Raw genomic sequence first — 27,520 nt, 5'->3', positions numbered from 1 at the left:
CCGAGTGACATAGGCTATAAGATTTCTTGAAAAAAATTAGTAATCCTTACTAAAACTTCAATAATGTAAGCCAAGGTGTAAAAAAATTACCTAAAATATTCTTTACATCGCGTGCCCTGCGAAAACTATTGATGACAGAATAAAATAATGTACTACGACTTTGTAGAACACGTTATTATTTCCAAAAAGTGTCGCGACAGCATATATCTAACTATTATAGTTATGCCACAATAAGTGTTCTTTTATTTAAAAAAATAAAACAACGTCAAATATCGTTAATTTTTTTCTTAAAGACCCGAGCGGAGCCGGAGCGGTCCGCTAGTTAACTAAAGTAAAACTGGACTTAATGGAACTCAGATCTATAATTATCACCGCTTGGCATTTTTAGTCGTATAAATTACATAGTTAGGTAATACTAAATTATATCTATGAAATTACTCACCATAAGTTCCCGCCTCAACTTATCCAATTCATGTGCGGAAGGTGGTGCCGGCTGGACTCTACCTCTTCTCAGTTCTTCTAGCTGTCTTGTCAGCTCTTCCACTTTGGCCACTGCCAATGACAGCTCCTTTTCTTTTTCATTGAAGAGAGCTCGTATTGACTCCAGGTCACTAGCTGTATACAATATACTTAAAGTTATAATTTTGTCAAGAAATTCTTACATGATTATATGCATAGAAATATTCTTTTTGCTACTGCTTCTATTTGTAATTCAGTTGAGCGATACTAAGGATACAAGTACGCCACATCTCTAAGTATTATTTCCTAATCTAATTCCTAAGCCAATCACATTTGAAAGACTTGTCATACCTCTTTGGGAAAACTATGCAAAAGTGTTCTCAAAGTCAGGTGGGCGTTGAAAACAATGAGGCCACAGACGGACTGTTGATGGACGCAACGGCTTCAGGTGGGGGAAATGAAATCACGGGATTGTTTTAAATAAATCGTCAAAATACTTCCAATGAAACGTACGATACAAAATAAAAAACACTAAGGTTTCCCTGTAGATACAAAAATTGGAAACGTCCAGATTCCTATTCAGATTTCAAAACCCTATTCCCTACTCCAACGCTTATCACTCCCAGCGGGATGTTAAACTAAAAACCGATTTTTTTATTTCCATAAATGTATGAACAGACTTTATATTTTAATTTATAATAAATTGCCTATTAACAATAAACATATAAAACGTTCATATTAGGACATAAATATTAAACAATACAAATCTGGAAACGCATCGGGAGGAGGACAATCCTAGAAAAAATTGGGGACATAATGCTTCTGCGTGTGCATCATCAGCGCAATCACGACCACTCTGACCAGGGTATAAGAAGAGAAAACGTTTAAATTGCAGGCCACTGTATAATTGCAAAATAGATTTTAAGAAAGATTTTATGTTAGAAAATATCTGCATTTTTTTTGTATTGAAAACTCCAAGTCAATAAACTATCTCAAAAATATATAGTGAGAGTGGTGAAGTGAGGAAATCTTGGAAGTGCGTATCTAACTTGCTCGTTGTACTTAATGTAGCAATTTACTTTTCATTCCCTTCACGTTCCGCATGACGAAATATTACTTGTCGGAAATTTCCTACGCTTCTCCTCATTACACCTATTTACAGTTACAAAGAAGAGCTCAAATTCTATGGGTTTTAGCTTGAAGTTTAATGTATGCTTCATGCTTCATGTATCGTTTTAATAGCTATTCATAGGCAGTCATTCCTTTTCATAATATCAGTCTGAAGTAGACCTCTTAGTTAATGGTAGCGTAGTATTTTGTCAGCTGTAAACAAACTAAACAACTCTGTAGTTTCTGTGTTAAGAACATAATATAAAATTATGTCACATTATGCAGCAAAAATGCCATTTGCGCGGGCAAGGACACAGCTGGGGCACATTCAGAGCGGCGAAGAGGGAAATACCTCAGTCCTTTCAATTACAGAAGACAATAAAACGGGCTCCATCTGTAGGAGGGGCGCTGTTCGTCAGAATAAGGACTTCATCATTCAGTAATATGTTTTTAAAGAGGAAACATTAATATTAAGTGCGATTTTTTTTTGGTAGATTTCGAAATTGCGAACGGATAGTATTAATAGCATTATCTTTAAGATGAATAAAACCAGAAGAAAAATCCTTTTAATAGTAAATTAAATACGTTAAAAAAATACGTTATACGTCCGTATATCTATATCTTAATACGTGAAGCAAAAACTTTGTATCCCTTTTTACGAAAATTGCGCGGACGGAAGAGTATGAAATTTGCCACACTTATAGAGAATATAGAGAAGAAGTGCACAATACTAATATTTTTTTAAAATAATGCATAAAAGATACATTAAATCAATAAAGAGAATAGATTAAATATTGTTTGTCTTTATTAATATTATTTTTTTAGTGTAGCCTTGGCGAAATTTGTGATTATAGGCACTAGAATGAACGTTTCAATTTATTTAGTCTATTTTAAGCTATTCATCTAATTATAATTTCAATGTAGACTTCTCGGAGTCAAGTCACGTAATCAGACCTCGGAAGCCACACTTTTGTCGAACGAAAAGATGATTCAAAAACAAAAGACTGCCAGTAGGCGTCCCGGATAATAGAATATTTCTCTGCCAAATGTATCACGATCGTGCGGATCGCGGACCCTACCAAATTGATTTAACAACACCCTTCTAGAAACGTATTTTGCTTTTAGTACGTAATTCAACGTTTTGTCTGCTATACTTCTTGTGCTTGTGCTATACTTATGCTATACTACTTGTACTGTCTGTCTTGATGTCTAAAAAAACAATTGAAATATAAATAAAAAAGATTTCCTTAAATTTCGTAAAAACGTTTCAAGAATTTGTATATTGGTATAGGTAAGTATTTGATTATACCAATAGAAGTCCACAAATATTAATTTCATCTTCGATTTCTAAGCGTTAGTATTGTCATGAAAGTTTTTTTAGAATCTTAAATTTTTAAATGATTTTATTTTGTTTTATTCTTGACTTTTTAATTATTAATTTTAACAAGAAAAGATTTTTTGTCTAAAAATAAATACTAGGTACGTATCGTCAACGCATAAATACACACTGCAGCTTTCATTTCATGACTTAGTACTTGTAAAAATACTAAAAAAGCTATGATTTTATACCCATACCTTTTATAATAAACATCCCAAAAACGTGTTTAGGAAGGTAAATTTCTTGTCAACGCGAAGGGCGTATCTAAATACAGATATAACTAATTCCTATAATTATTGAAGACTTAAGCTTATTACATTATATTACGATTCATTAATCTTACGATCTTAAGCTGCGCCCAACATTAAGTCACTAAAAACCGTAATAGTTTTTCCTATTCGTTTCTTGCTTTGCGTGTTTTCAGTTGTTCTCTACTGTCACGCAATAAGCCAATACATTCGCTCTGTAAGACTTATGAGGTCAGCGCCGACGTTATTAGTAAAAGAAACTTTATGATGCTTCTACGAAATTAGGTTTTCCTACAGCTATTGTGAAATACTTAGTTCAAATTGAATTATCAAAATCGTCTAATAAAATTTACAGTAATATTCTCTCTCAAAATTTGCAAAACTTAATCAATCTATGACATGTTACTAGGTGAACGATTTTAAGCTAATTTTTTATTAGCTAGACAGATGAGGAAGATGATTGATGGGCAGAATTTACGGACTATGCCATGCTAAGCAGTAACTGGACGGCGTGTTACTTTACAACAGATATTTGGGTACGGCGGTGCAGCCAACACATAACATAGAAATTATCTGGAAATAAACACAAGCGACCTTAACGGTTATAGACATTATTTGACTTTCATGAACATAATTTTATATTCTAATTTTAATATTTTTACTTAGTCGGTTTTTCCATGTATTTTTTTTTTATTTGAACTAGACGGTTAAATCCCCTTGCGTCCTCGTCCAGTAGTACCTACTGCATAGTAATTACCGGATCTGACAGATGTGAATGCCGCCTCTTGAATATGAGGTTGAAGCCTCAATAGCACTGCTCTTCAAACTAGATAGAGGTAGCCACAATGATGAAACCTATCAGTGTGGGCTAGCGGTACGCACTACTAATTCGCAAATTTATAATTAGACACAAAATACACACCTTTTTTTTAGACCACGGGTGTTTCGTTCACTCGATTGAGTGAAAACTTTTTGTAGATATTGTTAACACTTCAGGGGAGAACTGATATAGTACTAGTATCGAACGACTGTGACGGGAGAGTGTTTCGATATAAGCTTGCCTTGTTGGTATGGGTATTTCATGTTATATTTGCGATCGACACGAAAACAGGTGAACGTTTTGAACCTCACAAATGCGATTGAATAATACTTTGAGGACGTAGTAGAAGTCGTCGTGGCCTAAAGGATAAGACGTCCGGTGCATTCGTGTTGAGCGATGCACCGGTGTTCGAATCTCAGGCGGATACCAATTTTTCTAATGAAATACGTACTCAACAAATGTTCACGATTGATTTCCACGGTGAAAAAATAACATCGTGTAATAAAAATGAAACCCGCAAAATTATAATTTGCGTAATTACTGGTGGTAGGACCTCTTGTAAGTCCGCGCGGGTGGGTACCACCACCCTGCCTATTTCTGCCGTGAAGCAGTAATGCTTTTTGGTTTGAAGGGTGGGACAGCCGTTCTAACTATACTTGAGACCTTAGAACTTATATCTCAAGGTGGGTGGCACATTTACGTTGTGGATGTAGGCTCCAGTAACCACTTAACACCAGGTGGGCTGTGAGCTCGTCCACCCATCTAAGCAATAAAAAAACATTTAAAAAAGTAGTCACATAAGATTTTGAATTTAAAATAATCGAAACGTTATTAATTAACAAACCATCTGATACATGCGAGATAAAGCCAGTCAGATGTTTTTATTTGCACACGAATTCGTTTTTCACGTTATTTAAAAAAATGATATGCATTAAATATTGTCTATAGGAGTTATTAATTTCATAGTATTGATAAAAGATGTGTATAGCTGTTGTTTATACGGTCACACAAATTTAACTCATTAAAAACAAAGTATTAATTAATTAATTCATAATTATTTTATTCTAAGATTAAATTACATAGTGCCATAGCATACTCGACAGCGATAATTTTAAGCGGAGAGACCGCTTGTGTAAATAAAGTCAAATAAGTTTAAAAAGTTATTTATACAAAAATACTAGCGATCCGCCCTCGGTTCGCTTCGGATACTGTAATTTATTATTGATTTCTCCACTATTTAATGGATGTTATTATACATATAAACCTTCCTCTTCAATCACTCTATCTATTAAAAAAACCGCATCAAAATCCGTTGCGTAGTTTTAAAAATTTAAGCATACATAGGGACAGACAGATATAGGGACAGAAAAAGCGATTTTGTTTTATACTATGTAGCGATATACTAACTACCTCAATAAAAAGTACATAGTCGAAAAAGGTAAAGTTTATAGCTTGATTGATGTACCCATTACCTATATTCAGGTACAGTCAACAGTTCAAACCGGAATGGGTCGCGCCCAATCAGCGTAATGAGGCAAAACTTGTATAGTGATTAGCCGCAACAGTGCGTTAAGCTTAACCACTCTGCTAATTCCCGCTTTTTGATATAGAGGAATAAATGTTGCAGTACACAAGCTCAATTTTTTACATATCTCTCAGCAGTACCACACATGACTATAATATTGTTCACGATACCACTACTTCCAACGAGCATAATTATGATGTATAATCCTGAAGTGCATTTACATGTATTTAAGTTTGCCAATCTGAACACCCAAGCTTATTTCTCTAGAGCCAAGCAAATCCAATCCTGTCAGGAATGTAAAATAGGTTTGCCAAATAATTTACTTAAAAAAATAGAGCTTGTAATTTTTTATGGCCAATATGTTTTAAGTTGATACGCTGCGGATACTGTTACTGTGGCCAATAGCAGATATGGGAGCGCCCGCAAAAACGCCACTACTGACATAGACTAATGTTTAGGGACGAGAACAAATGGAAGTTTCAACTCGATTACGTACAAATGAAAAACAACGGTTTCGCTAATATTCCCATATTGTATTATCATATTTTACATCGAAACGATGCCTCCAATGAACACTACGCTAACTCCAAATTCGTAGATTTACAAGAAGAGCGTTTAAACGAAAAAAGTTGATAAAATCTTTATTATTGCAGATATATTTATGGTTTTTTTTGTGTAACTAGCTGATTAACTCTTGCTTCGAACCCGTTCAATAATGATTAATTGTAATACTTTTAACATAGTGAAGCGATTTGCGTGGAAAACCAAAATTTCAAAATTTTGAGTTAGAGTAATGTTCATTGGAGGCATCGAAAACATCATTAGAACTTCAATTTTATAGGATTACTTAAAGAAAAATATAGGTTGAATCTCAACAGCTTTAGCCCACGTTTTGATCTTGTCTGGTGGCACGTCTCCGTCATTTTTGAGGGTCAAAGAAGACTGGCTTGCACCAACTAATACCACTGATCAATGAGCAAACAAGCAAAACCTTTATTATTTATCAGATTTATTATATTATCATTGTATAAATATTACTATGCAATTTATTAACAATTTTTAAAAAAATACAAATTTTAAAACAATTGCTATTAAAATTACTAAATCCTTTATTAGTTTTTAAAACGTTAATATTTTATAGATTCAGTAGCATTTTTATTTCAGTAGATAAAACTGTAAGATGAAGTTCTAATATTTCAAACCAATCTTACTGTAGATGCATTTTCATCAAATATACCAATATAATATGCTGTTGTTTTTATATCATGCTCAAATTATAAGATAAAATATCCATCCGTTTCATTGCTACAAAGCTCTTATAAAATTTCAACAGTTTTCACTCAGGCTTTCGAAAAAATAACAACTTTTGATTTTCTATAACAACTCCGAACCCTTTAAAGGGAGTTAAATAACAAAATAACATAGCGGTTGATATCGATTTTCCTAAGTATAGTCGATGCGTCATCGGTATCGCTTGTTGACTGGTACGAAGCCACGGCATACCTTTCTTTCATGGCATTAGATAACGATATAAAACCAACTTTTCAGTGTTTTTCTAAAGGAAAAACAATCAAAAACTTTAGGGGCTTTGAGGAAAATTTACGATCAACAGAATAATTTTATATTCCAGCTACGTAACTTAATTTGTTTTAATGAATGTGTATAATAGATACATTATAGATACAGATAGATCTTTTTTTTATTGCTTAGTTGTGTGGACGAGCTCACAGCCCACCTGGTGTTAAGTGGTTACTGGAGCCCATAGACATCTACAACGTAAATGCGCCACACACCTTGAGATATAGTTCTAAGGTCTCAGTATAGTCACAACGGCTGCCCCACCCTTCAAACCGAAACGAATTACTGTTTCACGGCAGAAATAGGCGGTGCGGTGGTACCTACCCGTGCGGACTCACAAGTGGTCCTACCACCAGTAAATACATACATATACCTTATGTTTTATGTGCTGAACTATTGACTGAACTATTAAAGGGATAATTTTTGCGATCTAACTGTAGTGAACATATGTGATTTAATATTTTGTGTTCGGGCACAATACTAAACCTGAAATCTATTTTTTAATTATTTATTTACTTAACTTTATGCATAAAAGTACAGTGGCGGACTTAATGCCTAAGGCATTCTCTAACAGTCAATCAAGGACTGTGTAGAAAGTCCTGTGGTAGATGCATTCCTTTTTGAAAAGAGAAAAATAAGAATAATAAACTATTATACACATATTACACATTTAAACGGTCGTCTGGTGTAGTGGTAAGTGACATGGTCACTACACAAGGGGGTCGCGGGTTCGAATCCCGCCAAGGGAAGATATTTGTATGATAAATATAAATGTCTTTCCAGGGTTATGGGTGTATATTAAATATATGTATGTGTATAATAAAAATATTATATTTATTTCCGTTATCTGGTACTTGTAACACAAGTTCTTTACGAACTTAGCACGGGACCAGTTAACATGGCGTGATTGTTAGTAAATATTTATATTTATTATTTATTTATTTATTTATATATACATACACACCCATAGTGTATATAATATATATCATACAACGCTGTACATATTATAATAATATAACATTTACACATATCTATTAATATCTCCTCATTCAGAATAATCTACACAAATATAGAAGTTTATTTGTTTATTTATCCATATTCTGTGAATCCAGGAAGTTTCGAGTGTTGAAACTTTTTAAAAATTATAGTTGGCACCTCAATAATACACTGTTTACTGACTTTGAAGAAGACATATCGTTTTTTAATTGCTGTCAAATTTATCTGGAGTTGGCGACGTAAGAAATGATTATTGCTATCCGTGGATATCATGCATTCAAAAAAGTAATACATGGTAAGCCAGGTTGATTTAAAGAACTCTTATTAATCGTCGTGCCATGAATCTCGAAAGGTGACACAGCGTCTGCTCCGATACTACGGAGGAAAATTTATTCGGGAGTCGGATTAGTACGGGGGAGAAGTGACCTCGGAAAATGTACCGTATATTTGTATATATATGAAATTCCAGATAGTAGTTTTTTATTATTATTCAAACATATAGACAAACAGCAAAATTGAGAGGACCTTGTTTTTCGGTATTCTGGTATACGTGTCGATAGTGAGATCGCCATAATGTCCGCTGAAGTCTGCGACAATGCTAGTTGAGTTGCCGGAGTTGATAGTGTCGTCATTATTAATCACAATTTTCGTTTCATATGAAGTTCTCGGTGTCACCAGTTTTGGGTCACTTCTGTAGATGTTGTTACCGATTGTGACGTCAATAATAAAGAACTAATACACAGTAATGAATGACACCGTTTATTCCGTAAGATGGTACATGTGTTACCAAAAGACCGGCGCCGGGCAACTGGTGCAGCGTAATGCAATAATTGCATGCGCAAGCGCTTACGTGTCCCTACACTTGTAAAACAAATATGTACTTTATCCGAACTACAATAAGGTTCAATAAAAAAAAAGTGAAAATACCCAGTTTGGCTACTTAAATACTTCATTCTGTCAATTACTAGTCGGGCTTAGTTCGTGACGGCGTAAACATAAATTTGCTACGAGGTAGCTCCGTGTAATTATATTTTGGGCTAGGCAAGGTTGTTTTATGAGCGCTTGTTGCTTTGGGCCGAGCCTAGTAACGTCTTCATTAAAACTATTAAACACTCAACGGTACATCCTATAATGCGTCTTTGTGTATATTTAAGAACAATAATTATAGCATAGTTTGTATTTTAACGGAAGATTTCAAATATTTCGAATTACACAATAGTTTTCAAAGTTTCCGAGGGTGTAGGATAAATATCCCGCTTGATTACTTAATTTACATTACTTAAACATTGTGCTTAAAGGTAGCAACTTTGTAAGTGTCAAACAAATATTAATGAATTACTTCCACGAAGTAGACAATGTTGTGTAATAGATGACAATGTATTCTATCTTGGCGAAGTCACGAATATCGTAATTAAGCTTAGTAACTTATTTAGTTTTTTTTTCCTACCTATCCTGATAGCCTTGAGAGGCTATTTCAGCTTCTCCTTGACGTGTAGGTGTGCTCACAGGGCTCAAACTGGGAGTGTCGCTAACACTGGCCCTAGCAAAAGCAGTGCTTCGCAGAATCTACCACCGGATCGGAAAGGCGACCCACTGAGAAGATACGGCGAGAAACTCAGTGAGAAAACTTATTTAGTGCTTAACGTACCAGTGTTCTAGATTGCCGTTCTGTTTTTTTTTGTCGTGGATGCAAAAAAAACGCAATATCGTCATTATATAAAAAAGATTTAAACCTAGATCTTTAGGCGGACGGCGTTTTTTTACGTTTCGATGTGTTTAGACTCCAAAAAAGTTACACCAAGTGGGTTGAGAGCTCATCCACCATACTAACGTTAATGGTATTTAAGGACCTTTAAAATGCAACCTTCGAACACAATTTAGTTTCTTTTTGAGTGTATAAATAATCAAGCCCTTGAAAATATCTAATAACGCTATCTACCCACATTAGACAACACGTATTTAAAAAAAATAAACCACGAATTTCTTATTTATATAACATCAAATCAAATGTATTGAAGAGATTTGCAAAAGTCAAGAAATGTACATAAATAAAAACATTTATCATTAGAAATGCTGACTTTATTGTTATTATAACGACGGCCATCTTAAAAGAATGCTTATTTGAGCACAGAAGCTTTTCTAAGTAATTGGATATTTGGTTGAATGTGAGATAAAACCCAGCTTGATATAAGCCCCCAAATCGTACAATCTTATGGTATCCTTCGTAAAGCGATTGGGCTTACAGCTTTGCTCCGTTTCCTTGCCGTTAATTTTGACTAAAACACAATAAAATATACATTACAAACAATTCAAAACATTCGAAGAATTTCATGATTATATTAATGTAGGTACCTATATTAATTAAGGAAACTGTTACTTAATTATTAATTTACAGTATTAAAGGGACATATTCTAGAAAAAGAAAAGCACAAAAATCAATCGACTTAAAATCTTTTCCGATGTCTCGAAAAAAATTGATATCTTGAACCATACTTGATGTACTTTGAATTAATACATTTTCATATAACCCCAATAAATAAAAAGCTTCGTTACTAAATCAATCGTTCCTAAAAAACAATAGCGTATAATAGTCTACCTTTGATGACAGTAAAAAAACAAACTACAATAACGTTAAATACACCGTTTTTTTGCTTAAGAGGGTGAAAGAAGTCACAGACCACCTGCTGTTCACTTCACCGGCTTATCGGACCCCATAGACATGAACAACATCAATACCGCCTGCCTGCTTGAAACAAGATTTCTAAATGAATGAAGTTTTACTTTATAAAAACAAATTCTAAATTAAATGATCAATCAAGTTCTCTTATATATAAAAAATACTAAACAAAAATAATGGATTGAATAATAATTAAATATTTAAACATATTTTTTTTTTATTGCTTAGATGGGTGGACGAGCTCACAGCCCACCTGATGCTAAGTGGTTACTGGAGCCCATAGACATCTATAACGTAAATGCGTCACCCACCTTGAGATATAAGTTCTAAGATCTCAAGTATAGTTACAACGGCTGCCCCACCCTTCAAACCGAAACGCATTACTGCTTCACGGCAGAAATATTCAGGGTGGTGGTGCTATGGTAACTTGAAGTATAATACATATATTAAAACACTATTATTTATTATTCATTAGAGTGCGTCATGAAGTCATGAAGACGACTCTTCGAAAATGACGTAAAATACTTCCACAAATTTATAATCGTAGTTTCTGCCTTATTTTCCTTTCATCCCATAATGATTTTCTAGAATATATGTATACTAATAATGTTTATGTGAACAAAACTAGATTATTACAATAACAACAGATCACAAAATAGTCTAAAATTCGAAGGTGATTCTTGTATGTATGTAGTTAAATCACTCCAATTTACTATAACGTTATCGTAATTCAATCATAAAAATGTAAAGTAGTAATTATTATTTAGAAATCTTCACTAAAACACACCTGGTCTCGTGTTTAACAAATCAGGGTCCAAGGAATCACTTTGTTTTCCCCATTAAACGCGATGTGTCGAATATAAATTAAGGAACTTTAACAAGTTACGCCTTTAAGGGTATGTATTTTTATCGAAAGCTTTTCAAGCTCATCTCCTACGGTGATTTTAGTAATAGTTTTTAACGTCTTAGGAACACTTAGTAGATTCCGCTTAATAATTATTATCTTAAAATTTCATATATTTCTATATTAATTAACATGTTACATACCTACGTGAATTGGTTATGTTACTTAAATATAATTACTTTTTAATACGCAGTAAGCAATTCTCATTATTTTGCTAAATATTATTCTGTGTCAATGCCTCAAAATCAAATTAATATCTTTGATAAAATCCAAACCAGAATCCAATAGTAGTTAAACTGGTGGCACTTAATTAACATCGGAATCCGAAGCGAGTCTTCATTGAGGAACGTCTAGGCTGACATTTGAATGGCATTCGGTGATCTTTAGTGTTTCAAGCAAATTATACTAATTAATGCTTCATATTTAGTAAAGATTTGTACACTAAGGTCATGGATAGATTGTTGGTTACAGCGTCTCAAAAGCAATAAGAAGAAGGTCCTTGTCTACGTTTGCGACGTAATTACGATTTTTTTGTAGAAATATATTATATATTTATTATTTGTTTAAATTAGAATACTGAACAACATAACCACTACCATTACCAATAGCATTTAAGATTCAATAATTGACTTATCTTAGATGGAATATTAATTAAAAAGACTCTCAAAGCTAATAGGCCATAATAAGATAATAAATGTTTTTAAAGTGGGCGATATCCATTTTACTTTGATAAATTAAAAAAACTACTTGCTGTTTTAAAAACTTTATATTTGAAACCGATCACCCACGAGTAGTGAGAGCATGCGCGTCAATTTTTTTATTTTTTTATATTAAATACATTTTGTGCTAATCAAAAAATATATTATTCAAATCGCTACGTTTATATTCTCATGTCAGAATTACCCCTGATTATTTATTACGTTTGGATTAATTTGAAAATGTCAAAAATACATGAATTGACGGTAAACCGAAATATAAAATCCTATTTTCATATTTTGTTAAAACATAAGTAAAACATCGGTTATAATAATTTCGATCGAAGAAAACATAATGATAATAATATGACTCGAAGAAAAAAATCTTTAAAATTTATTTAAAAAAAAAAAGAAATTTTATGTCGGGTTTGTGAGTCAGATAGGTTTTTAAAAGTATATGATCCCTTTAATGAATGTAACTTAATTTTGGACTTGTCAACTCAACAACTAAACACTTAGAAGTAATTAACAGGAGTTCATTTCGATAACATTCCACAATTAAGCCGTCTACTATAATACAATTCCAGGCACATAGTACTCATGAAAATTTATGCCAATTGAGATGGATGAACGGCTATTCAAGATATTCCGTCTGGTCATTCCGATAGAGCCTTAGACGCTCCGAACGTTCACTATTAGATTAAGACATTCTATTGATGTTTGCATAAGACAATGATGCGGTTTATAAGCAACTCTACAGATCAAACTGAATTTTGTATTTTCTACAACGTTAGGGTATATTTTATGCCTCTCTGTCTCTCTCTCTCTCTCTCTCTCTCTCTATGTTTTGAAAATATAAAACAGAATAACTGAAATAAATCCAAAAAAGAGATCGATAAATCGTAAAATGTTTTATATAAACCAGCTAATAGAGTTCACAATATGTAATCATATTGAAGCTAAGCGAGTCTGTCGATCGAATTTATTATATTATGGGCATTATTATAACTGAATGGGCATTATTATAACTGAATGGGCATTATTATAACTGGGCGTTATTACTGGGCATTATTATAACTGGGCATTATTATAACTGAACAATTTAAACGATATTCTTTTGCGTTCGTGTGTATGCTTTGTTCTTTGACTTACAAGACTGCCGCATTAGTAATTTGAACCCTGTCTGCTTATGGACAAATATAGGATAAAGAGTACTTATTATTTCTAGATAGATTTTTAAATGCAGTCCAAAAGCTTCTAAGGCTGCCCCTTGCGAGTGAGGCAAAGCTCTCCTCACTACGCAGAAATCCGCCGCCGCCGAGCAGGGGGTCGGGATCGGGGTCCCGTCCGTAACCCGGCCCCCTAAGAGCTTCGGGCTCCACCTGCTTTGTGCGGAGAGGAGCCTAGGCGTGGGGCGGCGTGGTAGGCCGCGTTCCCCCGACCGCTCCGGGGGAAGGTGTAGCGCGGCGCCATTAGTGCGGGCTCTTGGCCCGTCGACCGAGGGAACCGGCGGTCGTGTCGCTGGCGGCCGCCGGTCCGGCGTCTGGGGGACGGCGGGATGGATGTAATATGCTCTGCGTAAACCCTGTCCCGCCGTCTCAATAGCTCCGACTGGGTTCCCGCCCGGTCCGGGGTAGGACGCCGGTTGTGAGCGGCAGGAGTTTTTGGTGAGGTTCGACTCCCACATACCCCACCTGCCGTGCGGGTGGGAATCCGGCGATTTTCTCCTGTGAAAAAAAAAAAGGCTGTCCCTTATGAATTACTGTAAACGAAAGAAAGACACCTAGAGAACTTCATTAGTTCCAGATGAATGATTCAATACGCTATTAATCATGATTTCAAAAACGTCTTTTAATCCAACCTTACTTATGTATCTTAAGTTCCATACCAAAGTTTACAAAATTAGGAATTTTAGATTGAAAAAATTGAACCGCAGTACACATCGATCGAGTAAATTTCCAGCTACATTATAAATGAATGTTTATTGATTACATGCCAGGAACAACGTCCGATGTTAACCTTGTACGTGTGCGATGGAAGTACTTTAATCACGCTAAAGTTTTATATTCTTTCTTAGAATAATATGCTCATGGTAAATCAAAAATATATATGCCGTGTTGTTAAATTGTGCTTTTAAATAATTAATGCTGAGTGAGTCGGTGAGTCAGTGAGTTTTCGGTAGGCAGCAGCTTGACTCTACCCCTGACATTGCTGAAGTCCATGGGCGACGGTCACCACTCACCATCAGGTGGGTCGTATGTTCCTCTGCCTACAAGGGCAATAAAAAAATAGTCGCGGAAGAGTAGAATCAAAATTGTCTATTTGCTCGGGACTTATGAAGTCATTTTTATCTATCTGCGTTTTCAACGTTATTTTTACTTCTTCGGACAAATGTAGTCATCCAAACCGATATTTGCTTTTCATCAATAATTAATGAAATGAAATTAAAATGGAAAGCTAGTTTCGACTATATTGTAAACAATACATATAGTTTACTGAAAATAATATTTTGATCGTCACTTAAAACATTCGTACTCTAATTAGATAGTTATAATGTATGGGTAATTGAAAATGATAATAGCAACAGGAAAAAAGCATACAAATTGTTGTTTTTTGAAGTCTTCGTATTGTATATCGCCTACACCAACCTTCTAATCAAAACACATCGCTGTTTAACGGATACCTTAAATTTTAGGATTTTTATTAAATAACAATTAAGTAGACAATTTTATACTTAACTAGCTGACCCGGCAGACTTCGTAGTGCCTCAATCGATAAATAAAAGACCTAAATTTTTGTATAAATTAAACTTAAAACAAACAAAAGGAATCCGTCCGACGGGAGACACATCAAAGGAAAAACAAAATTGTTATTTTTATTTAATTCAGAGCATTCATATTTATCTACCGTTTAAACCTTCTCTGGACTTCCCCAAATAATTCAAGACTAAAATTAGTCAAATCGGTTCAGCCGTTCTCGAGTTTTAGCGAAATTAACGAACAGCAATTCATTTTTATATATATAAGTAGAGATAAACAGTTTACTGAAAATCAAACCTATAGGCCTATAATTACGACAGAAATCGTGTTGCTGATTTTAACGCGATTTGACCGCAAAATACGGGTTGGCGAATAGTGCAGATAGTTTCAGCTGTACTGTAATAACATACCTTCAGGTATGCCATATGTTTCACGATGATTAATCGCCTCAAGTTGTGTGATTTCAATTAACGTGCATTCTAAAGGTTCGTACAGACATGTTAATTATGATTCTCATCAAATCACGACCGTGCGACAGAACCTTACAACCGACAGAACCGTACTGATACTATACTAATTAAGTATTAATATTTGTAATAGAATAGTTAATTAATAATGAACATGGTGCGAGGGTATCGTTTCCAAAGGTGAAACGGTATCAATATGCTATTTTTGGTCCTGATCTTTGCCATGTATTAGGATCGGACGAGTGAGCTTATAAAAGTCTACAATCAACCCCGTGACTCTTCCAAAGAAGTATTCTTTCTCGGGCTCGAGAAACAGAACTCAGGGAAACCTTACTGCCGCATAAAAAAGGAAGCAGCCAGCACGCTGTCATGCTTATGGACTCCGATAAAAAGTTAACATTAAATCAGCCGTGAGCTCTCTCGTCTCGTCTAGTCTACCTGCCTTGCGCAGTAAAAAAAGAGGTCATACTCGTACTCGGAGAAATCTCAATTTAAATAAGGCTTAAAACTAACACCCGTGGCATCATACGGAACGAGATATTGACTTTGTGTTATTTTGTAACCTCTGACAACTGCTTACCATTAAATAGGCGATTATCTCGTACGTTAATTAAAAAAAGTGTATGTAAGTCACATGCGGTAGAAGTGAAATCTTCGGAAATATGCTATCTCATTCTCGCGTAAGCTATCTTATATCGATGTGTTAGTTTGTCTATTTTATCTGGTTCTTTTTATAGAGCTTCCAATCACAGCACTAAGTAAGTTTTTACTTCACAAATTAAGTTAGAATGTGAGAGTGTAATGTAAATAATTTGAACTCACTAAGAGCTATGTTAGCTTGTTTGTTTCTGTCGAGCTGTCCGCGCAATGCTCGTAGACGTCGTAGCTTCTGCTCTTGAGCTTCTACGCGTTCTCGTAGCCGCCGTAGGCGCTCACCCTCCAAGGCCACCTGTTGTGAGAATTTTAAGTTTAGTAAATTTTGTTTTTTTAGATTTCGATTCCACGTCTCCGGTTGGGTCACGGCTAATAAATTGAGATGTCGATCGGCTTTTTTTTTTTCCTACCTAAGCTGAGAGCCTTGAGAGGCTATTTCAGCGTAACCCTAACGTTTGTAGGTGAGCTCACGGGGCTCAAACCTGATGACGTTGCTAACACGAACCCTAGCAAGAGCCGTGCTTCGCAGAATCTACCACCGGATCGGAAACGCGACCCACTGAGAAGATCCGGCGAGAAACTCAGTGGGCTGTGTCTGAGAGTTAATTTACTCGTCGAGCCCTTCGTCGCAAGCGACGGGTTCGACGAGAACGGTGACCGGTGCTTGAAGTACCTAAAAGCACCGTTAGTGGATCGGGAGGATCCGAGATGACGTGTTTTGGACGACGTCGACTGCTTTCCATTCTGTCCACAGGATCGGGAATGTAGTTACCGGCGGCCACGATGAGAGGGTTCTCGTGTCGTGCCGCTTTATCGAAGTGGGTCAATCGGCTACAGAACCACCTTTTTTTTATACAGTAGAAAATCGTTGGATCCGCCCCCACCCGCGCAGCGAGTGGGTTATGTGGGATTAGAACCTCACTAAAAACTCCTGCCGCTCACAGCCGGCACCTGAACCTGGACCAGGCCAGGAGCCCAGTCGGGGCCACTGAGACGGCGGGACAGGGTTGACACAGAACATGTTACATCCATCCCGCTGTCCCCCAGAGCCGGACCGGCGGCCGCCGGCGACACGACCACCGGTTCCCTCCGTCGATGGGCTGAGAGCCCGCCTTGATGGTGTCGCGCCTCACCTTCCTGTAGTTTAAGGTCATCTCCAACAAAATTAAACAAAACCTCTTTTCTTCTTTATGCTTGCCTTTTCAACTATATAATTTGTAACCTAATACCGTAACAACGATAGTACGGATACAAATACAACGATTAATGAGATCTCTAAATCGAGATCTTTTAATCGTATCACATATGCAGTCTCATGTCATGCTACAATAATTAATATCAAAAGAAGACAAGTATATCGCCAATATTATGGTGTGTTATCCTTTTTAATTCCACCTTGCATCTACAAGCAAGGAATGCATCGCCCAAAATTTACTTTAAGTAAAGCTGTGAAAAATCGTTGACTTTTCCATTTTTCTTTCTACTTCATGTCATAGTTTATAAAGGGTTTTTACCTGATTCTGTTGACAAAACTCATGATCACGTGTTGATTATAAAAACTTAACAGACCTCGTACGGTCAGAACAACATCTTTAAAACAAACTTCACGGCACTCAGGATTTGTAATTTTATTTATTTTTATAGGCTTATTTACTGCGTGAGAAGAGTTTATTTCTATTTTCGCCGCAATAAATATCGCATTAAGCTAACGCCGCGGCCGAACTCGGAAGATTTATTAAACAAGCACAATTTAATTTTAGCTGTGTTTGGCGGATTTTGTTTCTTTAAAAAAAAAGTATAACTCGAATTATGAGTGAAAACATTTTTGATAATTTAATTTTTAGCATAATGGTTATTAAATACAGTAAAATATAATGCTATTATCCCCAATATCGGATTCCCCACGTAATCTGAAACAGCAACTTCCTATTTAGGTTAAATTATCAATAAAGATCCCCCTTACTTTCAAAAGATAATCTCATTTAAATTGACTTTTTGCGTCTCCCTACTTTTATTTCTTCTTAACGCATTTATTTACGTAAGCCGTATCCAAAATGAATACTCAGTACTACAGCCGCTTATCTCTCGATATGAAAATTTATACGCAATTTCGGCTTTAATAAATAAATTTAATAATGTCGACTTATTTTGAAAACACAAAGTAAATAAGCATTTGGTTTTGATTGGAAATCAATCAGAGAAAAGTCATTAAGTAAAAGCTGTACTTAAATTAAGAAATAATACGGAGCTTTAACAAAAGTAATTTACACACAGTTAACAATAAAGCCCTCGGTTTTGTACGATGATATTTCATTTCATTTAGTCTCGTCGGCTTTAATTCATTAAAACATTTCTTTTGTGTTCCCCAAGGGTTGTTTAGCCGAAACCCCTTTAAAAATTTACACCTTTCCCTTTACTCATGTATCGGCCTTTGTCGTTATATAAAAAAAAAACTTTAAATAAAATGAAACTGTAAATGTATTTAACATTCGATTTAAAAAGATAACACCGGTTAATGATATGGTTCCTTTGAACGCGAATACCCAACGTTTTTACTTAATTATTTGATATCGAAGAGACCTAAAAAGTAATTTCAACGGTGACAAAAAAATTGAAAAAAAAAAAAAACCGTGCGAAAAATTCTCGGTAAAATAAATTGAGTGTCGTAAATTTTCTATTATAGTATCGAAGGTAGAATATACTATGAATTTAATTAAAGAAAACGAAGGATCCGGAATGAAACTTCAAAGTATTCAAAATGAAGTATCCAATAGGAATTTTTCAGTTGCCTTCGGAATCTTTATTAGTCTGTTATAGAAAATTTTCCTTCATATTTCGTATAAATTTAAAGTGAGGGTCCTTTCTACTGAAATCTATACTAATATTATAAAGAGGAAAGATTTGTTTGTTTGTTTGTTTCGAATAGGCTCCGAAACTACTGGACCGATTTGAAAAATTCTTTTTCCATTAGAAGCCGACATTGTCCCTGATGAACATAGGCTACTTTTTTTATTATTTTTTTTATTTTTATTTTTTGGTTTCATGTGTGTTTTAATGTTTCCGAAGCGAAGCGAGGGCGGGTCGCTAGTTATAAAATAAAATTAATGTTTAGTTTAAGTTATTCGTTACGAGACTGGAGAAAGATTATAATTACAGTTCTGACATCGTAAATATTATAATATTCGTGAGTGACAGTTTCTGGGCACTCAGACATCTTTGACTGATCAATTTCCAAGAAAGTCCAATTGTCATTTAGCGGAAAATTTATTATTATGATAAAACATCTTTATGAAATTCTAGTCGGTAATAAGTATTGTTGTTATCAATTAGTTGACGACGTACTATCGACTTTGTTGCTGGCGAACTATCTTTGACATATTAAGTAATTACCGATTTAAGGACTCTTAAAGCAAGCAACGACATTCATGTAGTGGTGGGCCGTGAAATCATCTTTTCATCTACGGTAGTACAAATATACTACTGTATAAGTCTATACTAATATTATAAAGCTGAAGAGTTTCTTTGTTTGAACGCGCTAATCTCAGGAACTACTGGTTCGATTTGAAAAATTTTTTCAGTGTTAGATAACCCATTTATTGAAGAAGGCTATAGGCTATATAACATCACGGTAAGACCAATACAAGTGGAGTAACGTAAATAATGTTTTAAAATAGGGGTTTAAATAGCTCCTTAACATTCTATAATTAAAAAATATTGTCTCTTTTTACGTAAATTAAGTGGGGGGTAAAATTTAGCGTTATGCCAAAGTAACTATTTCACGCGGACGGAGTCGCGGGCAAAAGCTAGTATACTGAATATAATATACTACTAGTTCCATAAAATCCTGGAAACTTATTGTACGTACCATCTACGTACGAACCACTATATGATAAGCCCTTACCATCGTGTATGCTTGTCGTCAATATCAGAGCCCACGCCGTTGCCTACCACCACATCTCACCTCTAGAGCGACCGATATATTAAAATGAAATAACGTCATTCTTAAATTTACACTCAACTCTGATATTCTTTGAGCCTTATTTCGCGTTTTATATTTGCAGTAACAACATGTGCAAGCGTATGCAAGTATTAAATATGACAGTCAGGTTTATTACAAAATTAATATGGTGAAAAAAACAATGTTCGTGAGTATTTTAAAACATTATTTTGAGTTAAGAGTAAGTGAAAAACGTATTGGGTTATAACAGAATCTCAGTATCGTATTACACATTCGGAAAAAGAATTAATTTTATCCTTTTACGTTTTATATCCAGTTGAGGTTCGATAATTGCGAAACGGAATGGATTTATTTGCAAACTCGATCTGCACACTGCGCCCAGCTGTTTCTTGTTTACTAAGAGCTAAGCAAACGGACCAATGGATGTGTTTTACTGGAGTTTCGATTCAGCTAAGCTTTGATTTCAGTTTTATTTGCTACGTACATAGGATTACGTCATAAAACAATAAAGCCCTAAAACTTTTAATAGTAACAAATTATTTAATTGAATTTTTTTAATTTCTGACACATATAAATAACAATTATTAGTTGATATTTATTTACATAGGTATTCTCTGTTAAAAATGGGGCGACATCGTCATAGATCGATGAAGTCACTAAAATAAAGATAAAAAAGAATTGTTAGTTACATAAAAATTAGTACGGAGGCGTTACTTATTTTTTTAGGATATCTTTGCCAGCAGACCCCCCAGAAGAGTATCGAGATAATAAATAAAAGTGAATATATAACAGTTTTGATAAAGAGCGACATAACTATTAATCATGTTAATCAAACTACAGTCATATTTTTATGTTAAAATATCAGAATATGCCAATAAAATGCCATAAATGCGCATCAAAGCCCAATGTTATAGTACAGTAAATACAAATTTACAGAAATACGTAAGTACTATTATAAATAAATGAAAACAGATATTTGGATTTGGTTAAATAACATTAAGTGATTTTATCGTAGGTAATTGTAATAAATGTAATAAATACATCCTTGAGATCAGAAAGTTACAAAAATATTTTTTCTGTTTTTTGTTATAAGTCAGTCGAAACAGAATTATGAATTGCGGCCTCGCTGAAATATTATGAACTGTTAAAATACGTCATAAAATGAGTATGAAAACGTGATAAAGCCAACATCAATTTCAATGGTTTGATTTAAAAAACATAAATTCTAACAACAAAATTAAGGAAACACAAAGTTGATTAAAAGCAAAGAATGAAAGCGAAATGTGTTTTTTACGATCTTAATCTAAAACCTTCTTTGATCCACAAAATAATTCAACGTCAAAGCATTGTCAAAGGCAATCACTGGACTGATATTAATATCCTTTTTGCGAAATAGAAACTCAGAACCTTAAGGAGCAAAGTGACGGAAAACTTTCGAATAAGAATTTGCAATGACTTGCGATCTCCTTTATTTCAATCATTTATGGAATGCGTTTGTTATTTCCCTTACGAAATTATATATTTATACAATTATGTACTTCAATCTTGGTGATTTTTACTTAAATTATGAATAAGACGTTAACTAAACGTTAAATAAGTTCAATAAAGAAAGATCAGAAGCAAACCAAACTTTAGAATGCGAACTTAACTTTCAATGATTGAATTTTGAATGATTAACTTCCAATGAGTGATGAAAGCCATACACCTTAAACGTTAGGTCTGGACGGAATTAATAATTATGAGCCATCATTATCTCTGATAGGTAAGGTATAGTTAATTATATCGGTCAATAACTGATCCATAGGGCTGATGATATATTGTGTCCTATTATTCAGCAAGCACCAAAAAAAAGAAGACAATAAATCCTTCTTTCAATTTGGGTGAGATCTGAATCCGTCTAGGGATACACAAAATATTCGTTGAATTTTTATTATTTCGATACCACTGGGATCAAAATGATTTTATAGTTTTTTGTAGTTCAAATGATTTCGTTTATGCTGAACTGAGTATTTCAAAATATACTTTGAATACTAAAACTAAACTAAGTTTTCAAATGGATAAATACGCATGAGCGAAATTAACTGTTAAAAAAAAATTAAGTAATCCAATTTAGAAAAGTTGTAGATAGTACATATTAACTTAGGTACTAATTAAATTATTAATGTAACCAAAAGGGGTGAACTCGCACAGTCTATAGATAAGTTGAATGATTTATATCTACTGTGATCCGGGGTGAAGCAATTACTATTAATGATTATTATAGTTTATTTTAAATCAGACGATATTAATGCTAATAACCTGCCTGTTATTAGCGAAGACTTATTATCCAGCTAGCGACTGTGTGATTGTTGAAAGTGAGATTAGAAATTTTGATACACACAGCATTAATAGAATTAGTGGTTTCTCGACTTTGATAATGTAGTCATATTTCTTCTAATTCTAATTACACAATTTGTTGATATTTACTTAAAATATTTTGTAAAATATTCTGTGTTGCGATGTAATCAGATATTTACAGTGTAAGAGCATGTCTTCAGTTGCGAAGCTTGAAATGATGACTCTTTAAGCCGCCTGTAAAGGAGTCTTTGAACAAAAAATTTTTTGTCTTAATTCATAATGCAGATATGTGCATGCAACCCGGGGTATTCTTATTCCTTCAACATTTATAACACTCTATATTTAATTTAACATAATTAGTTCTATTTTACTGGGGGAAACAAGGGAACTACCTGAAAGAAGCTTTATTATTCTCTTTTATTAAATATATGAAATCCCTGGAGGGGTTACTCAATGTCAACGTTCGTTCATAAGTAAGACAAGAAATAATTAATTCAGGGCTTTAATTTTAAATAGCGTTATCTCTGTGCCCAAATTATTCATGGTAAATATTTATGATTCATTTTTTAAGTCATCTCTTAGTTGTATTTGGACGTAGTTTTTTTTTTAATTTTTAGGGATGAAACAGTTTAAATTTTTTTTTGTAAATAACTCGTAAAGCTACCTTGCATTTCGAACCATGAAAATAGAGAAGGGTGCTTACTTAGGATTCAAGTGCCACATAAGTACGTAGGTTAACGATTCAAGGCGTTTCTATTTCCTGACCCCACATATTATTACTAAGAACTACTAAAATGACATAAAAGTCAAAAAAAATCTACTTAAATTCTTTTTTTTAATACGCTTTTATTAGCTTCATGTTAGTATGTAACGGAATTTTTGAACATGATTTTGACCCCCTTCAAAACGTCGGATTAACTCGAAATCTGGTATACTTATTTAGGACCGATGACAATTCAATATTTAAAAGAAATTGAAAAAATTGAAATTCAACTAAAAATTACAAATAAATAATAGTTTAAAAAACTAACAAAATACGCTTTTATAGAAAATCCAACTAAAAAATAGAAAATAAATTTTATTAAATTTGAATTAAAAATAGTGTAAGAAAAAATGATTTTATTATAAAAAAAAGCGTGGTCTGCATGGTATCAGTAGTTGTAAATATTTTATGAACAGATATGAGTAGAAGGGTTATTTTGATAATATCCTGAAAAGCATTAAAATTTATTTTCTATTTCTTTCTTTCTATAAAAGCGTATTCTGTTAGTATTTTTTTTTATTATTTTTTTTTTTTACTTACTTAAATTCACCAATAGTCAAATATAAACAGTGCTATTATATAATACATGGCGAGACTGAAAAAAAAAAGAAACTGAAAAGTATCAAGAGTATTGTACCTGATGTTGCCTAGCTTCTTGCTGCTTGAGGTACCGCAGCCGCTGCTCCTTAGCGCAGAGCAGCTGGTGCTGGGTGTCGATCTGCTGTTGTTGGCGCAGCGCCATCGCACGCAGCTCGCCCAACGTCAACTCCACCCCTTCTCCCAACTACGAAGAAAAAGTGCGAATTAAAAAAAAAAAGACAAGATAAAATGATTTTTTTTATACGAATGTTAATATAAACTGGTGATGGTTACTGGTGGTAGGACCTCTTTTGAGTCCGCGCGGGTGGATACCACCACTCTGCCTATTTCTGCCGTGAAGCAGTAATGCGTTTCGGTTTGAAGGGTGGGGCAGCCGTTGTAACTATACTGAGACCTTAGAACTTATATCTCAAGGTGGGTGGCGCGTTTACGTTGTAGATGCCTATGGGCTCCAGTACCCACTTAAAACCAGGTGGGCTGTGAGCTCGTCCACCCACCCAAGCAATAAAAAAAAAAGTTAAGGAACATGTAGAAGTAAATAAATTGTACAACGAATTAATATGATACAGCTAGTACAAAATTTGCAAAAAAATTACTACCTATAACTTTATTAAGATACTAGCGACCCGCCCTCGCTTCGCTTCGGAAACATTAAAACACACATGAAACCAAAAAAAAAAAATTTAAATAAAATTTAAAAAAGTAGCCTATGTTCATCAGGGACAATGTCGGCTTCTAATGGAAAAAGAATTTTTTAAATCGGTCCAGTAGTTTCGGAGCCTATTCGAAGCAAACAAACAAACAAATCTTTCCTCTTTATAATATTATAAGTATATAAGTATAGACAGATACTATATTAAGATAACTATATTAACTATTTAAGAAACAGATTAAATAACAAGAGAGGAAAAGAAGCGACAAATAAATGATTGAAATAAGAGACAAAATGAAACATTTGTCGACGTGGAATCACTTGTAAATGAATTCGTCAATTGAAAAAGTAAATAAAAATCGTCGTTAGTTTCTCAACTCAATTTAAAAAGAACGAACACTTTAATCTTGGTTGTCATAAAGGCAACTCGTAAAAGGGAAAAACTTTAAACCAGCCTTCCTTCGATATACACTCAATTGAAACTTTTCCTTTGCTTCGGGGCCTCCGAGATATACAACTTCGAACAAATAGCGACTGGAAACGTCATAGTATTACGATTAATTGCGCCTTGAGCTCTTTGTTGATTTCTGTTCATATCGCTTTATTACTTTACTGAGTTAGTTAATTATGATTTATGGTAGAAAAAAACAGCATTCAAAATTTATTTTCTCTAAAACGCTGACACCACTAATAATGTATTTAATAACAGTTTATATTATTATTCATTGTAGTTACAAAGAATTCTTCTGATATTTGAAGCAATTCTGCATATGCAAATGCCTTATTGTAAAAGTTGTTTGTCGTAATATCAACCTATTCAGAGTCATTACACCTCCTACAATCAGTACTCATTTGGAAAAGCAGTCAAAGACGTTACAAGATACTCGTATTTTTGACTGGATAATGAAAAAGTTGTAGTACTTGAGCATACAAGTATTTCAGTGTCCTTTTCGTTTGTTTTCAAATTAAAAGTAATGAACAAAACAATTTTGCTGTAGAATCACAACCACAATACAAAAAGGTCAGGTGGTTTGGCTTTGGATCCACAAAAGGTAAGACAACATAACGGGACTAAGTTGTTAAATTGAATTTTTCACTACGTCGCTCGTAATAAATAAGTGTAAACATTCTGAAATAAAACATTCATAATACATATTAGGTATATGTTTTACATTGTATTGCATTGTAGCAGAATATATTGGATCTAGTATCAAGACTATTCACTACAACAGAGGTCATACTAGTTGTGTCCCAACTGTCCATTCACTTTCGAGATTTAACGGATGTGGTTAGAGAATATGAATGTCTTTTAGAGATAGCTGTAGGTCAGTAGAGGAAGTGCCACAGCTTTTATCCACCCACTGGGCTGCCCCTAATGCCACATTACTGGGCTGCGATTGTCTGAAATTGTCTCCATAATTCAGATGGAACGACATTCTCTACGAGTTAAACTTGGCATTATGTATTGTTGTGCGTTAGGTAACATTATTCATTATTTTTATGGTTCATTGTCTACAGTAAAATGCCGGTAATTCCTCTATTCTTTCTGAGCATGCAAATTATCTTGTTACATTTTACTTGTAATTGTTTTGGTCTTACCACAATGGCGTATCGTTATTACCAAAAAATATGCTTAGCGACGGATGGCCATTGAAAATTGAGATGGAAAGTATTGAAATGATTTAGTTGGGCCAACAAAGGCGTTCGAAACGTTTGCTTACAAACGATATGTCTTATTTCATTCACGTTTCTCGTATAAAATTCTCAGATTGAGGCCCTTTCACCGTATCGGGCGTATTAAGGGCCGTCTGCGGTCAGGATTTATGTGTATCTTGACACTTGTTGATAGCCGAGCCTGTCTGCGCTGTGATGTATTGACGGAGAGATAAATCGTGTGGCCGCCTCATAAAAATGTAACGTAATGACGCGTGACGTTTTGTAATTTTCTTGGTATTGTATTATTGTGGGGTGAGAATGGGAGAAAAATCTTACTCTTCAGTATAGGAAAAATATTACAACTACGAGAACTGCTCGCTTTTCCTGTACAGCAGGAAAAAGTATTCGATAAATAAATAAAAAATATTGAGTATTTACTCAATGAGAATTTTTTTTTTTTTTATTGCTTAGATGAGTGGACGAGCTCACAGCCCACCTGGTTTTAAGTGGTTACTGGAGCCCATAGACATCTACAACGTGAATGCGCCACCCATCTTGAGATATAAGTTCTAAGGTCTCAATTATAGTTACAACGGCTGCCCCACCCTTCAAACCGAAACGCATTACTGCTTCACGGCAGAAATAGGCAGGGTGGTGGTACCTACCCGTGCGGACTCACAAGAGGTCCTACCACCAGTAAGACATTTGCTTCATTTTGTTCTGCCTGAACAGCAAAATACAGACACGGTTTTCTTGAGATACATTATCAGCCTATAATTAGGAAACACCAAACAAATTGCTTCAATTCTCGAAGTCCACGTAACAATTATAAATTATTATATTATGCCATTTTGTTTGTGTTTGATCAACAATGAAATACAAAGGTATGAATTGATTGATTGATGAATTGATAATATATAATATTTTTAAGTTTTTACTAAGGAAGATGAAGGATCACGATGACATTTTTCTTTATGGCTATCCTCTGAACGATAATATAATTTTAATCACGATAAAAAATTCCAGTAAAATTCAATCCGAACAAAAAATAGAGCTGTAACTGCAAAACTGCAATCGCCCGTCTATTTGTGACTCTGCAAATTGGCCAATTTTCCGATTTGCCCCTTTAAAACTTTTCCAATGCGAGCGGAAGATACTTTCAATTGAAACTCTGATTGGTACAAATGTTTGTCTTTTGTGAAAGGGTCGTTCAATGTCAACAACGTTGTCGAAATTTGCAAAACGTTTCATGTCTTGAGCTGTTGCTCGTGAAAATCAATCAAG

General features: G+C 34.3%; 1 protein-coding gene across 6 annotated transcripts in view; it reads right to left on the bottom strand.

Moving 5' to 3' along the window:
* LOC114249098 (Ankyrin-repeat, SH3-domain, and Proline-rich-region containing Protein) overlaps positions 1-27,520 on the bottom strand; it is a 141,469-nt gene that overhangs the window by 17,234 nt on the left and 96,715 nt on the right. For all 6 annotated transcript variants that reach the window (XM_089734629.1, XM_089734624.1, XM_089734623.1 and 3 more), the window contains exons 3-5: positions 23,966-24,112; positions 16,439-16,565; positions 443-615 (exon numbers count right to left, since the gene is read on the bottom strand). In XM_089734629.1, the coding sequence (XP_089590755.1) occupies positions 443-615; positions 16,439-16,565; positions 23,966-24,112 (447 nt within the window). The remainder of the gene's footprint in view (positions 1-442; positions 616-16,438; positions 16,566-23,965; positions 24,113-27,520) is intronic.

Source organism: Bombyx mandarina, chromosome 18 (genome assembly GCF_030267445.1).
Source record: "Bombyx mandarina strain Sakado chromosome 18, ASM3026744v2".
NCBI classification, from domain to species: domain Eukaryota; kingdom Metazoa; phylum Arthropoda; class Insecta; order Lepidoptera; family Bombycidae; genus Bombyx; species Bombyx mandarina.
The sequence above is the reverse complement of the archived record's forward strand: the minus strand, read 5'-3'. Positions and strand labels throughout refer to the sequence as shown.